The 18,217-nt window shown below is 32.9% G+C and overlaps 1 protein-coding gene across 1 annotated transcript; it reads left to right on the top strand.

The window, feature by feature from the left end:
• Positions 1–284: 284 nt before the first annotated feature.
• Positions 285–17,543, top strand: LOC129302760 (uncharacterized). The gene is made up of 3 exons (XM_054941644.1): positions 285–491; positions 14,957–15,305; positions 16,202–17,543. Exons 1-3 carry the CDS (start codon positions 285–287, stop codon positions 16,573–16,575), a joined length of 930 nt encoding a protein of 309 aa, XP_054797619.1. The 3' UTR covers positions 16,576–17,543.
• Positions 17,544–18,217: the final 674 nt, after the last annotated feature.

The raw sequence follows: 18,217 nt of genomic DNA, 5'->3' as shown, positions 1-18,217 counted from the left end.
AGGAAGTGGTAATTAATGCTGAGGTTATTCAGAATTATTATGGCTTCCCTTCCACTACTGACTGTCTTTATCACTAATACAAGATGAACACCTTCATACCTGATTGGGATGCAGTGGCCAAGCATTTATGTTTTGACTCTACTGATTTTTGTTAAAGAGGGCTATTGAGGGGTACACTTACAAGGCAAAACACATTTTGGTTTCATTGTGTGGCTCACAATATCATGCCCACATCAAATGCATTAGAAATGAACAAGGATCGTTTTTTTCTCATCTATTACATTATGGAGAGAAAATTGGTTGATCTAGCTGCTATTATCTATAACTCTATAAAGCGGTGTATCAATGACAAGACTAAGAGAGCACTTGCCTTCCCTCATTTGATTACTGAGTTGCTTCTGGCTGCTAAAGTTCCTATTACTGATGATGAGGACCAACAGCAACCCCGTCAGCCTATCAAGTACCACAAAATGCATGCCAAGTCATCTCGAGTAGAAGAGTCTCCAATAAAATAAGGGGAAGAAATTAATCAGCCTACCCCTGTTTGTTCTCCTCCTTTTAATGTGTGGGCTAAGCAATAATTGGACTCATTAGCAAATTCTGTAGAGAGGTTAGAAGAGCATTTATGCCTCATCATGTAGCATTTACACATACTCGGTCATGACGTGCCTAGCTCATTTTCGGCACCTTCTTCTATTCCATCCATGGATCCCTGTCAGGCTGAACCCACCACAGAATTGAGATTTCACCCTGCTTGATTTGTGTCTTTTTGATTAGTATCTTTATTTCTTTTGCTTTTAGTTATTTTTAGTTATTTTGCTATTTTTTTGGTGACTGCTTCATTTACTATTTTGGTTTGTAACTGATATTTGATAATCCTTTACTCGATGGTTTGTAACTAACTTTATTTCTAACTTATCCACTTGTCTATTTGATATGATTAGCAGGTACCTATGTTCTTGAGGATATGTCACTCTCATCATTCTGTTAAAGTCTTTCTGTCTATCAACTTGCCACATCTATTAGTCAAGAGAGTTTCAGTATCCCTCTTTCTCCTTGTTTATTTTCAATCTTTAAACATTGGGGACAATGTTTAATTCAAGTGTGGGGGAGGGCGTACTTGCTTTTATATTTGTTATTTTACTTGTCCTTGAGTTTGTTTTATTTTAAGAATTGGTTGTATATATTTGTACATAGTTTAAAAAAATTGAAAATTTTGAAAATCTCATAAATATTTTTTTTTGTTTTAGTCAGTTGTTTTGATGTTTTTTGGATGAATGTGGCTAAGGTTGGATTGGTTTGAATTTGAGAGAATTAAATTTGATTAAAAATCGGTTCTACCTTCCTAGAATTTTAGTGAATAGGCAATGGATAAGTTTGAATAATTAACAATAGTTTGTCCAAAAAGCTTGTGAGAATTTTGAGCCTAAGTGTTTATTTCCTTTCAAAGAGAGTACATTTATAGTGATTCCATCTCTAAAACTTATTTTGAATCTTTGTTAAGACTTATATTAGCCATTTGCATACACAAAAATGATTTAGGCATTCATTTCTTTTAGCTAGTATGGCCAAATATCCATCCCTTTCTCACATAAATCCTTTATTTCACCTATTTGAGCCTTGGCCTTATTTTTTTAAAAAAATCATCATATGCCCTTTTTCTAATTTTTACCCACTTTTCACCCGTTTTTATTTCCATTTATTACTTTAATTAGTGCTAAGTGTTACATCCATAAAAGAAAATGAAGGATTTAGAATTTAGTTAGGGTTTAATAAGTGGTTCAAAAGAAAAAGAAAGAGAAAACAAAAGAAAAGAAGATGAAGAAAGAAGAGAAAAGAATATGGAAAGTTTTTTTTTAAAATGATAAAAAAATCAAGTGAAAAAAAAAAGAGGATGTTGGTTTTTATTGATACCTCTTGTAAATAGTTGTGATTTATCCTTCAATTTTCATGATCTTCATTTCACATGTTTAGCACTAATTGGAGTATATAATTTTAACCCATTGAATAATTCCATTTCATTATCCCTCCTAAAACATTATAACATTTCAAAAGTCCTTTTAATTTGTGTATACAATGGCATAATTTAGTGGAGATTAAGATGAGAAACAAGCCTATGGTAGATGGGTTACAATAGCTGAAATTGAGTGAAACACAATCCCTAGTGTCACATCCTAAAATTTTTTACATTGAATGACATGAGATATATATATACAAATTCACATCCCTAAATTTTAATTAAGAAAAGTTCTGAATTAATGTATCCAATTTTTTTTTTCACATAAAATCAAAATATCAAATTTTCTACAAAATTTCTGCAGCACCTCCCCTAAAGATAAGATCCTCTGAAATCTCTTCAACAGAAAATCTACAACATATATCCAATAATATAAAGCTTTGCTACTCAACAGCAAATAATTAACATAACAAAAAGAGGCAGGACCCTAACTATAGTTAATGTGGAGCATTTTAAATCGGACTCCCAAAAGATACTATATAGGTTTTCAAATTTTACATGAATAAGATAATATTTTCAAAAGTAATCTTCTAGTCAATTCGACAATGAGCCCATCAGAGATCAGTAGGGAGTACGAAATCAGCTTTGATATCTAAGACCAAATAAAATATTTTTTAGTGAATAACGTCCCAATAGTAAATAATTGAACATGATTAAAAAGGAAAGTTTGAAATAATTATATAAGTCAAATAGACAACAATTTTCATAAAAATCCAATAAATTTCAAAAGAAAATGACTCTATAAAATTTGAAATAAAATTTTAACCCATTGAATTATCATAACAAATGTTTTTATCACTTGATTTCCAGAAAGCACATAAATGAAATAAATGATTGTAAATAATATACTAGATAAAAACCAATAGAATATAAAATTACCAAATAATCAAATTCATAAATTTTTAGGGACTTATCAGAACAATAAACAAACGTGAACACACAGTCCACGAGGATAAATAACCGAACATGGCTTATGCCACGAATACAAACATGGATACACAATCCACGAGGATAAGTAACCAAATACAACCGAAGTTATGAAACAAATGTGGACACACAGTCTATGAGGGTATGTAACCAAACGCAGCCAAAGCCACGAAACAAACATGAGTACAATGCTCACGAATAAGCATCCCTCCGTTCCATATGTGTTGGCCATCGCACGAGGCTAGCACCTTCTATAAACACCCTGCTAGCTAGGTGTACCATAGCACGCGAAGGGCTAACGGAACTACCGTTAGCAACCAGTGTTCCGTATAAAATCCCCTTCAAATTTATTTTCAAACATGCGAGAAATTCATCACTTTCACAATAAAATTTTCATTTTCAAAGTCAAACTCACATGAATCATTCTCTGTATCAACCCAATGTTCAATAGAATAAAATCTCAGGATCAAAGTCCAAACTTATATTTATTAATCAATTAAAATTTCAAAAAAAATGATAGAGGTAATTTCACAAAATAATGAAGTTTAGTAAACAAACTATTCAATAACCACATCGTTATTACTAAAACCATCTTTCATAAAAATGTACTATTGTAGTAAAGAAAATCTTTATTGTAAAATTAGTTGGGACGCTATCCACCTACCTGGTATGCTCCCACGTAATGCTACTTATTTCAAATGAGCCTCTTTCATGAAATTTTCACTCTAAAATTTCCTAATACCCAAAGTAACACTATTAACATTTTCACTCCACCACGTTGTAAAAACGTACAAATATTATATAATACATATATATTGATTTATCATAAACTCTACAATCACCATCATTTATGAAGGAGAAAGGGATTCCTTAACATTAATCTGTTTGCATATTTACAAAAATTATCAAGAAAAGAGAATCTTAGTTCACTTCCTTCACATAGTACAATCACAATGAAGACAAATTCTATTTTTGTATCAGTCTTGCTTAGAAAGAACACAACATGATTTTCAATGCAAAAATATAGATCATATTATCAAGCAAACCAAACATGAAATATTTCATCCTTTCCTTGTATGCATACTTCTAGACTCCATTATTTATTCCGTTGGACTTGCCACACTATCTCTGCATATATCTCCAAACAACATTTATGTTTGTATATCAATATATAACTCGAACAATCATAATCATATCAATTCCCTCTTTGAAACATTTTATCAAACACTTTAGTAGCACCCATACCTAACTAAAATACTAAGATTCTTTCCTTTTAATGTTTCCTTTTCAAAATTTTTATCATCAATATTTAAACTTTCCACCCTCATTCTTTCTACACAACCCATTTAAACTAAAGAAAATTAACTTTAATCCCTTCCACTTACAGAAATCTAACACAAATATAAGTAAAATTATCTATCAACAAGATAATCCTGAATAGAAGTTATAGCTTAACTAAATCTCAGCTACCGCCTCAGTCACGCACAACAATAAACCAAAAATAAACATTTAGATCCATAACTGTTAATCACAAATAAAGAGAATCAAATGAGGGAAAACAAGAGGTGAGATTTATTCACCAGCAAAGCAACGAAAAAGAGAGAAAATTTAATGCTTCCTAGACACACAAAACTCAACGACAACACTTAAACTGAAAAGAAACAAAAGAGAAGCATGATAAGGAAAAATGGAAGTACCAGTGGGTCGAACATTCTGTAATCATGAACCAAATCTATCATGTCCAGTAGAGCAATGAAGAAGAAGGAAGATTCTATGCTTCTCCTAGCTACACACGCTCGGCGATGGCATTTGAACTAGGACGAAGAAGAAGAAGAGCAGTGACATTACAGGGGAAAGTAGAAAAACTAACAGATCGACCATTTCGCACCTATAAACCAACTTCCACAACACAAAATGACAGAACTTGCTACACAACTCCAATAGGGGAGAAGAAAGAACAGTCGGTGATGGACAGCAGAGGGAAGAGTGATGCGAACAGAGGAGGAAAACTAAAGAATCCAGTAACCCAGTCCTTTGTAGCCAACGAACATGGACTGAAAGCAGAGCGACGGACGAGCTGATGACGATGGGAGGGAAACGTGCGACGGGGGAATAGGAGAAAGGCGGTGAAGAACAATCGCGATCCTCTCCCCTTGTGAAGTCAGCTGAGTGACAGAGAACAAGAAGAGAAAATATAATCTAAAGCTTATGGGAAAAATTACCGAAAAAGACTCCATCAGATTTTATTATTATTATAATATTTTTTTTGGCAAGAGACAAATGCACATTCAATAATTTCCCATAAAGATAAAATAAAACTAACATTTAATTTAAGTAAGATTTAAACTCTAGACTTTCATATAAATAGCTAATATAAATTCAATCAGGCCACTACTCCTTATTTGTCATAAAACTAAGATATTAATTTAGAGAGAATTTATTTAATTTAAAATTTAAGATCATTGTACTTTTACTAGATCAATATTTCTTCTTTCATTCTTTGCTTGATTGTTTTTTTTAATTCATACAAATACAATTAAAACTCATTATTATATATATTTAAAATTTTACTTAAATTCATGAGTTATTACACTTAGACACCTTGAGCATAGAGTATAAACACTTGACTGGTGAGGAGTAATCTATTGGAATTTATCTTTGCTTAATTAAGTGCCTTACTACTATTATTATTTTTTTGTGGAAGGGAGGAAAGATTTGTAATTAAATTGAGTTCTTAGAAGTTTGAATTGTATTTGACCTTAAAATATTCACATTTTCTTTTGCCATTTTGTATAGTTATTTTCTTTTGTTTGAGGACAAGCAAACATTCAAGTGTTGGGGTTTGATGACTTCTAATATTTTATTAAATTTATTCATATTTTTAATGTAATTAAAAGTCATTTATTTAAATTTTGTTAGCAAAAATATGATTAAGTGGATGAATGTGTGAAAATGAACTTAAAAATATGTTAAAAGTTAGTAGACCAATTCTATCATTTATTTTGAATATTATACATGTAAGGATGCTCAAATTAGAGGCCTAAAGAAGAGAATTTTGAAGCCCAAGTTAAAAGAATTAAATTTGAAAAGAAAATCTGAACAAGTCATGTTCGCTGTAGTGAAAACGCATTTTGCTACAGCAAACGGCGATTTTAGTAAAATACATAATTTTGACTCTTAGCAAATTTTTAAGGCTTGAGCACCTTATTTTCGACCACTCTTCACCTCCAATAGTTGTCGAATGTCTAAGAAGAGGGAAAAGAGCCAAAGAAGGGTTGGAGAAGCTTGGGTTTAGTGAAAAATCAAGGATTTTGCTCAAAATTGCTCTGATTAAGCTTTTCTTCTCCTTCTTCTCTTTACTTTACTGTATATATTGCTGGTTTTGCTATCATAAAAGCCATATGTGGCTGATTTTCTTTTAATCTAGGGTAGTTATGAACTGATTCTTGGATTAGAGCATGTTTAAACCATTTATTTGAACTTAATATTAGTTTTGTTTACTGAATCTTGTGCTTATTTATCTACTTAATGCTTGGCCACTATTGAGTGTGAATTTTAGGGTTTTGGTTTTTCCTCGAAAGAGAAAAATATGAATTTTACCATTAGATTGAGTAATGTGGGATTAGAATTTATTCTAATTTACTAATAGGATAGGAATATACCTATTGGACCCATATAATCACATTAGAGTGAATTTGTGCCATTTTGCCTCTTGGGTAATTGTGTTAGAAATAGAAAATTAATTTAAGAGAGGGGTATAATTAATCAGAAGATAATTATTCCTATTAATACTCTAGATTAACATATCAATATTAAGTGAATTTATTTAGGTAATTACATGCTTTATGAATTGAAGAAGGGATTAGTCATCCTAGGTTGTCTTGATTGTTTGTGGTTGTTGGAATCTTAATTTTAATTCATTTTTCTAATTTTAATCCTTATTTTGTAAAAATCAAATTCATATCTTGCTAAGCTCGGCTTAAATGAAAATGAAAACTTTATTGCTTAATTACCAATTAATTTGATTTCTTGTGGGATCGACCTTGATTTGCCACTTGCTAATTATGAACCTTACATTTGCAGTAAAACATAATTGTGTGCATCATAGGGAAAGGAGTGATAAGAAGAATTTGACTTCTAACTTAACTATAATTCTTGCTAAGACCTATGAGGAATTAGAGAAGTTGTTGTTGTTGCATTATATCAAAATAAATCTTCGACATTGCACACTAACAGGTAGGAATAGTAACTAATCCATTATGCTCTTCCCACAATTCCTTCAATTTTGTGTAATAGCTAGAGATGGTTAAAGACCCTTAAATATATGAATTTTTTTCTTAGTGTATGGAAAAATTTTGAGAACCAGTTACCTTGTCAAATATTTCTTTAAGACCGATCTAAACATGATGTGTATTCTGAGCATAGGCCATGCCACTGACCAGTTCTTTTAAAATAGAGTTGAGTAGCCATGACAAGACAACATCATTACAGCATTCCTACTACTCACAAAAAGATAGATCTTGAGAATCCATGGTACAGGATCCTTATATAAAGTTGAGCTTATGCTGTCCAAGCAAGGCAATTTGCATTGATCGACTTTAAATCATATAGTTCTCTATAGCGGTAGGGACATGAGGAACTAGGGATGTTACCTATGTGTTAGATGGATGCAAATACAACTGATGGGTGAAGTCAATAAAAGCTACTAGATTTTTCACAGATGAACTCTCCTCATTGCCACTCATAATTAGGGTTTCATCATAGGAAATCAAAGAGAAATGCAAAGATCGAGATGGAATATGAGATGTTGAATCTTGAATGTTAATCAATGGCTCATATTCAAAATAGATAAAGAGAATGACCTTTGACTAATGATCATGGTTGAGGCGATGAAATATGTAAGGTTAGGAGGAAAGTGCATACCCAAAGAGAATATTGGAATTCAATTATATGGATCAATTATAGAATTTGATATGTGGATCTCTCTATATTAAGGAACGAGTTGTTTCATGAAACGTGTGTGGATATTGTTCTAAAGCATAGGCAAGAAACACTAAATTCTGGGTTGGTTCTTACTGAGCTAAGTTCTTATAGATCATCTCCTTATTTATATGACCCACTTTCCAGTCACAATCTTGAACCAAAAAAGAAAACCTTTGCTTTGGCCTGATGCCTAGCTTGGCTCATTGTCACACCCTAAAAATAGAGCATGACCAACAAGGGGAGTACTTTAAAGCACACATTCTCGTAAGCCTCAAATCAAAAATGCATTATGTTTCTAATATAAATTTTGATTTACATTGAAATTTTAACATTCTTGATAATAATCATTATAATAAAAGATTTAATATTTTTGTACAAATTTTGACAGAACCTCCCCTGTAAATAAGATCTCTCAAAAATTCTATAATACATTGCCTCAAGCAAAATATTATACCATTAAGGAGCTTAGCTTCTTACAGCTAGAAGACAATATATATATATATATATATATATTTATATCAAAATAAAAACCCTAACTGTAACCTATATGGAGTATCTAATCTTACTTCTAAATTAAAATACATGAGAATTAAATATTTATACCAAAAGGTAACAACACCAAACAAACTTTCCATCTAGTACAACTATATGCTCTTCAAAGGTTAGCAGCAGGATCAGTGTTAGCTAATGAATTTGAGATCAAAATAAATTTTTAGTGAATAGAATTCCTAAAAATAGAATTTAAAAGTGTGAAAATAACAAACTTAAACATTTAGGCAAAATAGTTGGAAAAATGATAATTCAATATAATAAATTTATTAAATCTATAATTCTTAATTTTAACCATAAAACAAGAGTAAACTAGAAGCATTTTATTCTATCATACTTGAAGAAATGAATTATTCACACATAAATCAACAAAGTAAAATTACAACTGAAACTGTTGAAATTTTGAATACATAAGTTAATCAAAATTTAAAATTTTGAGAATTTAACAAAACAGGTAACAAATTTGGACACATAGTCTACAAAAGTAAATAATGAAATGTGGCTTATGCCATGAAAACAAACATGGACACATAGTCCATGAGAAAAAGTAACCAAACGTAACCTGAGCTAAGAAATAAATGTAAACATATAGTTCATGAGGGTAATACTAACCAAACGTGGCTTAAAGCCACGAAACGAATGCAGGTACAAGACCTACAAATAACAAACATGAGGACAAGGCCCATGATACTAACTAGCTAGTTATTAACCACAATGCTATAGGCTAATGAAACTGTCATTAGCAATAGTGCTCTGTTTAAAGCCTTCTTATAAATCACACCTTTAACATGCAAGAAAAATAATCATTTTTAAATAAAATTTTCATTTTCAATGCTAAACTCTCATGAATTATTTTAAATCTCAAAACTTGCTAAATAATACTTCATAACTAATTTACAAGCTTGCATTAATTGAGTAACTAAAAAATTCTAAAATTTAATAGACAAGGATGCCTTCGTCAGTCTTGAAAATATATTTCTTAAGGAAAAATACATGCATATATCATAATTTAATTATTCTTCATCACTATTCTATAATTTCCAAAACTAAATAATTTAATTGACAAAGTACTTGATATTCATCATGGTTGGAAAAAATGATTTATATAAAAATGTAATATTTCTAATAACAGATAACTTTTATTGGTAAAATAATGAGAGTGTTATTCACTTACACACTCGAGTTCTAGATTCTTAAAGACATTCTTCCTTTAATTCTTGTCAGGGTCCTATTCTTTCACACACCCTATAAGGATATAAATAAATAAAAATTTAATAGATTTTAGATTTATCACACAATCTCAACCGACCATCTATATTAAACTATAATGCATTTGAAGCTTTAAAAATCAAGACTTCAAACTTTAAAATCCTCATTAGCATTTAATTAAGGCACCAAACATAAATCATTTCCAATCTACTCATAAAAATTTTAACATTCAAATATTTTCTCAATAAACTATCCATTTCCAAAAATTTCAATGATCACATATTAATAATTTCATAGTCAAATCTCCTCTGCAACTTTCAAGTTAAGTTCATAGTTTAATATCAAGCTAACTATACTTCCCATAAAATCAATTAAATTTCATCAATATTCAAGGTCAAGTTCAATTATTCTAACAGCCTTTTAACAAACATCTTATAAGCACAAACTTCAAATTCCATGCTTAAGCTCTTATCTTTACACTTCATCCTAACCAAATCCTTAAGATCAACCAATCTAACAAAAATCAATTCAGCTAAAAAAATTCCAAACCTATATATATCATTATGAAGCTTCAAGATATATTTCCAATTCAATTTGAATTTCTTCCTTCTTTCATCACATGGACAATAGCAGAACATAGAACAAAAATTTAGCAACTTCACACACAACAACAGAACATACTCAGAAGCACAAAAGCACAAAAATAATCAAGAAGAAGGGAAACAAAACTCTTGCCTCTATTTGGTGCAGTTAGGGGCAAAGAAGAAAGTAAAACAACAATTGAACAAGGAAGAGAATTAAATGTCCTTGTCACTCTTAACACGAATAGAGATTCAACTTAAGAAACATAAGAGAAGTTTGAAGTGCTTCACCTTAGATCCATAGCAGAGAGCAAGGAGAAAGGAGATGGTGTAGATGGTTGTATAGGGAAGAGAGAAAATTGAAACAGCTTGCAAGAGAGGAAGGAAACTAAATCAATAGCACTAGACCAAGCTTGTGATAGCACCACCAGAAGCTCTAGCAACTTGGTTTCACACCCCTATTAGCAACCCTGAACACGAACGATAAAGATAAAATAACAACTAAAGAAGACAAATAGAGATAGGGAGATAGATGGAGAACTTGATCTTTGCACAGCTACAACGAGGCTCTACTTCTGCCGACGATCATCAAAAATAGGAGGGAGGGAGATAAAGTGTAGAAGAAAGATGGAGAAATGGCTTAATTAGATCTTCTTTCCTTAAAGGTTTGGAACAATTAAATAAGAGAAGGAAATATATTCAGATTTAAAGAAGGGCAATTTAGTAATTTCACAGCATAAAGAGGCAAAAAAATAAATCTCACCTTTAGCCTCGATCAAATTCAAACTTGAAACCTGTTGGGAGGATACTTGTGTAACATCCTAAATTTCAATACAAGAAAACTAGTTACTAACCAGGGGTAAATTAGTAATTAATGGATTGATTATGGTTTGGATATTGAGTTAGTATTTTATGTTTATTGGTTATTGTGTTATAAGATCAAATGGTATAACGACAATTTAGGATATAACGCGTGAGCAGCAGTGAAACTTTTCTCATTGTGCCACGTGCCACAGGAAGTTGCATTTGCCACGATGCATGGTACAGATTTTCACTTAAAAGATAACTCAAAACTTGTGAAATCAGAGAGAAAAGGAAGAAAAATGTGTGTGAGAGGAGAGAAGAGTTTTGCTTTATTAGGACATTGATTTATAGGAGTTTGAGAGTTTGCTTCAACCGGTGACTTGTCGGGTAAGTATTGTACAGCCTTAAGCTTCATCTCTACCTCATTTTCATTAAATTTGATTAGTTGAGAAATCAAATCAGGAAATTTTAAGGTGTTATAATCTAAGAGAAAGGTTTAAAAAGGGCTATTGAATATGAAACTAAAGTTTTATGACTAGTCAAGAGTTAAATGATTAAGCTTTGAGAGTTTAAGCTTAAAATAACCTAAATAGTTAGGTCAAAATGGTGAAATTGGGTGAATAAATGAGTTAGGAGGTTATTATGATCATTTGAGTGGCCTATGGGGCCAATGACTATAGGTAGAAGACTTATGAATTCAAAAGACGTAAATTGAACCATTTTATGTGTTAAGGAATTTGGTTTAGCTAAATTAATGCCTGCGTAGAGTGTTGAGAATTGATTGAGGAATATTGTATTGTGTAGATTGAGCAATTGTGATGTGCTCATAAGGATATATGCCCTTGAGGAATTCAATATGATTGATAACCCTTAGTAATAAGGGTAAAAAGTAACTAGAGTAACCCTTTTACTTATTCATTTGTGAAATTATTTATAAGTATTTTGTATAAATATGTGCATTGTATTTTATGAACTGATAGAATAATAGTATTATGAAAGAATATGCATGCGGGTATATGAGTATTGATTGGAATATATGAGATGGGACATATGTATAGACATATGTATCACATCTGTGAGTATACCTTGGCATATGGTAGGGGTCGCGGTCCTACTCTGAGTAAGTCTAAGAAGTCTTAATAATCTTGAGTGTAGAGCTTGACTCCGCCACGATGGACCTAGGATATGAAATGATCTACGAGTATACCCTAGATTAAGGTAGAGGTCGTGGTCTTACTCTATGAGGCTAGGAAGTTCTGAAGGTCTTTAGCGTAAAGTTTGACTTTGCTATGACGGACCTAGGAGACCACCTATATGCAAAAAGGATACCTAGTTTGAATAGAGGTGTGGTGGGCCTCATTCCATGTGACCGAAAGTCATAGTCTAAGTATTGAGCTTGCTTTGCTAGGTGGAACCAAGAATACATGAGCATGGGCATGATGAATGGATGAGTATGAATTGGTGTATATGCATATGATACTGTTTTTATTGAAATAATGCTATTTTATCTCTTGTTTATAATTTTGCTTACTAACTGGTATTTGGTTATTTTCAAGTTACTAGGACATATGTCACACTCTGTTACCTTTATACATAGGTAAAGAGAGCATGTGAAGGCCAAGAATAGGAAAGAAAGTAAAGAAAGAGTAGCCTCACTTGGTAGTGGTATAATTACTATTTCTGTATAATAAATGTATAAAGTTGTAATTAGAATTTCAGTTGCCAATCAAGATGTATATGTATATGTGAATATAAAAATGTGAATGTGTATATGAATTGTGATTGTGAATGGAAACTTACTTGTATGCTTTAAATTGCATCTCACCGAGGGTACCATAGTAGTAGGTACGTAGGTAGGCCTAGATGCCAAACAAGTAAGTATATATTATTGTGTAGCTTGTTCCACTTGTATATATTTGAATGGTTATGTGAAATGATGTGTATATATATGAGCTTGACATAAATGGTGAGGTTGAGCCTTATTTAGAAGAATCGAGTATATTTATGATTCCTGACCATATGATGAGGTGGAGCCCCATATGTAAAAGTCAGATGATTGAAAGTAGAGTAGATCTATATGTATATATCTGTTTATATGTTTTCCTCATAGAAGTCCACAATTGTGTAATGTGATATTGAGAGGTCAAAATGAGTATGTGATGTGATATATATGATCTGATGTGTTAATCAGGTGTATGTAGTCCTTTTGAATTTAGTTCAAGGCCCAAAATAGTCTAATAAGACAAGGAATAAGAATTGAGTACTTAGGGTGCAAGTTTTTGAAAGAAAAGTGACTTTTTACACCCTGGTGTCCAATTTTAGATTGGACCATCAGATCGAGTCCAAACTTGTCCAATTACTGATCAAGTTACTCACTTTAACAATAGATAATTCAAGGCTCTTTTGTCAAAATATGGTGTGCACCATAGAATGTTTCTTGCTTGTCACCCACAAACTAATGGTCTCTATGAATTGACTAATAGAGAGATCAAGTAGATACTTGAGAAAACTATGGATCCGACTAAAAAAGATTGGTCTAACAAGTTAGATAATGCTTTATGGGCCATTAAGACAGTATTCTAAACTCCAATTGGGATGTCCCCATATCACTTAACTTTTGGAAAGGTCTTGAGTTGGAATATAAGGCATGGTAGGCAATAAAAACCATTAAATCTGGATCTTAAACAAATTGTTATGAAAAGTTTGTCTCAACTACAAGAATTGGAGAAATTTAGATTGCAAGCCTTTGAAAGTGCAAGACTCTATAAGGATTGAACAAAACAATGGCATGACAAACATATTTTGCATCAAACCTTTAAGCTAGGGCAATTAGTTCTTCTTTTTAATGTAAGGCTCAAGTTATTTCTTGGAAAACTAAGGTCTCGATGGTTAGGCCCTTTTAAAGTGATTTATGTGACATCAAGTAGGGCAGTGGAAGTTAAAGATGAGAAACCTGGGGATCTCTTCAAAGTGAATGGGTAGATGTTAAAACATTATTATGGTAGTGATGTGGACTGACAGACAACAGGTCATAGTTTTTCTCAAGCTCCATGAGTTTTGACAAAGATCTAGCTAAGGACTATAAAACTAGTGCTACTTGAGAGGCAATCTAAGATTCCTTCTCTTTTCTTTGAGTTTTAGTTAGTTTTGGTTTTTTTGTTTTTGGTATAATTTTAGTTTGTTGTGTGTTTTTCAGGTGCATTGTGTAGTTGCATGTGTAGGCTACTTGGAATCAAATAGTTGGAAGTAAAAAGCAATCCTAGCTATGAAATTTCAGGGAGTTTTGCACTTTAATCCTTATTGTCAATTTAATTTCCACCGATGATATCAAATATAATTTTATGTGCTTTAATTGAGATTGTTTGGAGAGCTGAATCTGATGTGGTTTTATATTGAAGGTAATTTTTAATGATTTGTTATTGTTGTTACTATTTACTATTTATGCTGCAGTATACTATAGTAACATATCCAATTATGTCATGGTATAATTCAAGATGCTCTAGCATAAATGGTTCCTCTATTTTTGTTTTTAAAATAATAATCATTTTTAAAAAATCCAATAAATATTTTTTAACAGACATTAATTGGTTTCATTTAGAAAAAAATTGTTAGCTGTCCATATAAAAAAATTTCAAATATAATTTTTTTAAAGAAAGGGTTAGTTTTGGTACAGTTTTTAACCTTCAGTTTTTCTTTTCTGATTATTCAGTTTTTTTATATTTTTATTAGTTTTTTTTTTTAAAAAAAAAAACCTCACCTTTTGCCCACACTCGGTCCCTCTCACGATAACCCTACCCCATGGCCCCCACCACTACTGTCTTTAGCCCCACCCCTGTCTCCTGCTCTGCTGTCCGTCGTCTACAACCTTGCCTACGTCAAACTCTAGTCCTCGGAGTCACTAACCGGCGACTACCCAAGCCTCGCCGTCCACCATCTTGTATCTTTATTTCCTTCTCGCGTGTTCGCATCATCTCCATCAAACCTTCTACTTTCCGCCTATCCTCTGCACATCTCTGCCTATGCGTCTTCTGACCTTCATCATTGTTCAGCTTATGTTTTGCCTATTATCCATAGCTGGCGCAATCGAGCTCGTAGTGTTAAATCTTGCAACTGGGTTGCCTCTGTCGTGCCGTTGCTGTTCATTTTTATCTCCCATGCCATCGACGACGTCACCTCCCCTGTCACCGTATTTTCCCTACTCTCGTCGCCTCTAACTTCATATTTTGTTTGTTCAGGTTTGTCGATTCTGTCACTATCGCGCTCTTTGTTGCTTGTTTCATTCCTTTTCTCAGTCCCGTCACTTCCCCTATTTGCATTTTCTATTGTTTCCACAGGTTTTTTCTCCATTCGCATTCACTTTGGCTTTTGGTATATCACATGTCTCTGGCTGAACTCTGTTTCGTTCTCCATTGTCTCTTTCACTGTTAGTGTTAGCTTCCTTCACTCGTGAATTGTTGGGACCGGGATTTCTTCTATTTTAGGTTTGATTTCTTTTAGTTTTTGTAGCTTGTGAATTTGTTCATGGCCTGAGACTTACCCTCTCATTGAATTTGGCTGCATTAATTGTGCTACTCTGCTTGAGATATTGCATTTGTTGGGATTATGTTGCTCTGATTCTTTGCTCTCTTTACTTCAGCTTTATTTGTTTATATGTAGTTGACATTTGTGCTTTTAGGCTTGATCACTGCGAACTTGATTCTGGAAATATTTCGGGGGTGCTGGCTTTTGATTAATGCATTAGTTCTATTTGCTGCACTTTCTGGCTTTTTATTGTGATCACTGCGGGCTGCTGCTGACTCACACCTCAGTGCTTGGTTTTTCATGTCTTTATTGCATTAGTCTTTTTGCTCCAATATATGCCACTGTGTAGGCATTGTTTGACTTGGATTGCTTCTTTGAATTTTCCGATGTCATGTTGAATTCAATATATTTCCAACAAAGTGCAAATAGACAGGTTGGCATTCTTTGCATTTTGCATTTTGTTTTTTGTTTTGTTTTGTTGTGCTGTCCATGTCTTGTTTTCATTGGTTGTTATTTCTTTTGTTAGTTATTGTTATTCTTTTGTGTCTCAATCATTGTTTCCCTATTTCTATTTTAGTTCTTTTTGTTTTTGTATGAATTCCACCTAAAGATTCTACTTTCAAAAGGAAGGAAAAGGGCATTCAAGTCCCTTCTGATTCACCAGAACTTCCAACTGCACCAACCCCAAAGAAGAGTAAATTTGACTCTTTCAAGTTCAAATATCAAGCCTTGAGTGACAGATTTAACACAAGCATAGCTCCCAAAGACTTTCACGGGGATAGGTTCTTTGAAATTCCTAAAGATAAGGCTGCCTTCAAGAATTTAGAGCAACGACAGTGGAGTCAATTTCTCCAACAATTAGATCCTTACTTACCTATCTTGGTTCGAGAGTTTTATGCCAACGTTGCTTCCTATAAGGAGGGTCACTATTGGGTCAGACATCACGAAGTTGTTGTGAATCCTGCAATTATCCGTGCCCACTAAAAGTTGCCTTCGATGATTGATTGTCATTTTTAAAGGTGTAAAGAGGGGGTACTATACCTCATTGGGAAGTCATCATCCCTGTTCTTAAAAAAAAAACAGCTGTAACTATCAGTTCTAGATTGGTCCAGGATGACTTGTGTTAGCAGGCATTATTCTGACTTCACTTTGTCTCCCATAAGGTCTTGCCTAGCTCACATGCTTATGCAGTCACTAAGGATCAGGCCTTTTTGATCTGTTGCATTTTGCAAGATTTACCTATTGATTTGTTAGCTTTGATTTTCTCTTCGATCAAGAAATGCATTACTGAACTATCCGGACGATGAGCTTCAATGATTTTTCCTCATTTAATGACAGCTATTATGTTGAAGTCTAAGGTGACAATTGAAAAAATCTAATGGGTACCCTCGACCAATGTCTGCTCTCAAGTATACTTCTTTCAAAGCTGATTCAGAAGATGAGGGGGAGACCCAGGATCGGCCAAATGCAGAGCAACCTACTTTTGTGACTGAGACAACACCAATGGACCTTGTGTTTCCTCTCGCCTCCTTTTGGACCTTTGTTCGTGAGTGCCTTGATCTCCTTCTAGCGCAACAGGCCCTATTAAACAAGCAGCTGGATATGATGTGGCGAGCCTTACAAATGATACCTGGTTTTCTTATGCTTAGTTCTGAGAATCCCACTCTAGTTGCTTGTGACACCAGCCATACAGAGCCTAGCTTCCAAGGCCTACATCATGCGGATACTTCTTGATCTTTACACCTTTGTTTAGTTTATTTTCTTTCTTTTCTAGGCTATACTTATGTCTCTGTTGTTTCTTTTGACCACTACTCTATCTCTATCTGTAGCCTTATTTTGGTGCTGTATAACCGTTTGTTTACTTTCTTGGGTTGTAAGGCTATATTCTAGTTTTCATGCAGCTTATATCTGCTCTTTTGTGACTGTTATGGGCAGCAGGGCTATGTCTATCATCTTGTGGATCTACTTGCTCTCTCTCCGCTTCTCAATCTTTTTGTCCGTCTACCCGCATTGCGCAATGTCAGGGGAGTCTCAGTATCCCCCTCTCTCTTGTTTTGTTGTTATTTAAACATTAGGGATAATGTTTAATGTATGTGTAGGGGAGGGAGTACTTATTTTCTTAATTGTTATCTTGCTTGTCTTTGAGGTTTTTTTTTTATTAGGAATTAGTTGCGCCTATTTGTAAATGGCTTGAAAAAATTGAAAATTTTGAAAATCACACAAATATTTTCCTTAGGTCAATTTTATTTTGTTTCCTTTTTGTGAATGTTACTATGGTTAAATTGATTCTAACATGAAAGGATTAAGTTTGATTAGGAGTTGGTCTCCTTTTTTAGAATTTTAGTAAATAGGCAACAAACTATGATTAGATAATTGAATGTAGGTTGTCCAAAAAGTTTGTAAGAAATTTGAGCCTAACTATAATCTTTCAAGGGGGAGTAAATTTATTGTGATTTTATTTCTAAAACTTGTTTTGAACATTTGATGAGATTTGTAATAGCCATTTACATATATAAAAATGATTTAAGTATTCATTTTCTTACTTAGTCTAGCTCAATATCCATCATGTTTTATATTTAACTATTGTTTCACCCAATTAAGCCTTGACCTTGTTCAAAAATTTTTA

Source organism: Prosopis cineraria, unplaced genomic scaffold (assembly GCF_029017545.1).
Source record: "Prosopis cineraria cultivar Desert tree isolate PC_DT_omini unplaced genomic scaffold, ASM2901754v1 PC2, whole genome shotgun sequence".
In the NCBI taxonomy this organism is placed as follows: domain Eukaryota; kingdom Viridiplantae; phylum Streptophyta; class Magnoliopsida; order Fabales; family Fabaceae; genus Prosopis; species Prosopis cineraria.
Note: the sequence above shows the minus strand (reverse complement) of the source record. Positions and strands in the feature narration are given on the sequence as shown.

What these genes read in the sequence shown, in the direction of transcription:
- LOC129302760 (XM_054941644.1), top strand. Translation starts at nt 285, where the DNA reads ATGGAGAGAAAATTGGTTGATCTAGCTGCTATTATCTATAACTCTATA. An exon ending in TGCATGCCAAGTCATCTCGA is followed by an intron (nt 492 to 14,956) that starts GTAGAAGAGTCT and finishes GTCAAACTCTAG; the next exon opens with TCCTCGGAGTCACTAACCGG. An exon ending in TTCATATTTTGTTTGTTCAG is followed by an intron (nt 15,306 to 16,201) that starts GTTTGTCGATTC and finishes TTCCACCTAAAG; the next exon opens with ATTCTACTTTCAAAAGGAAG.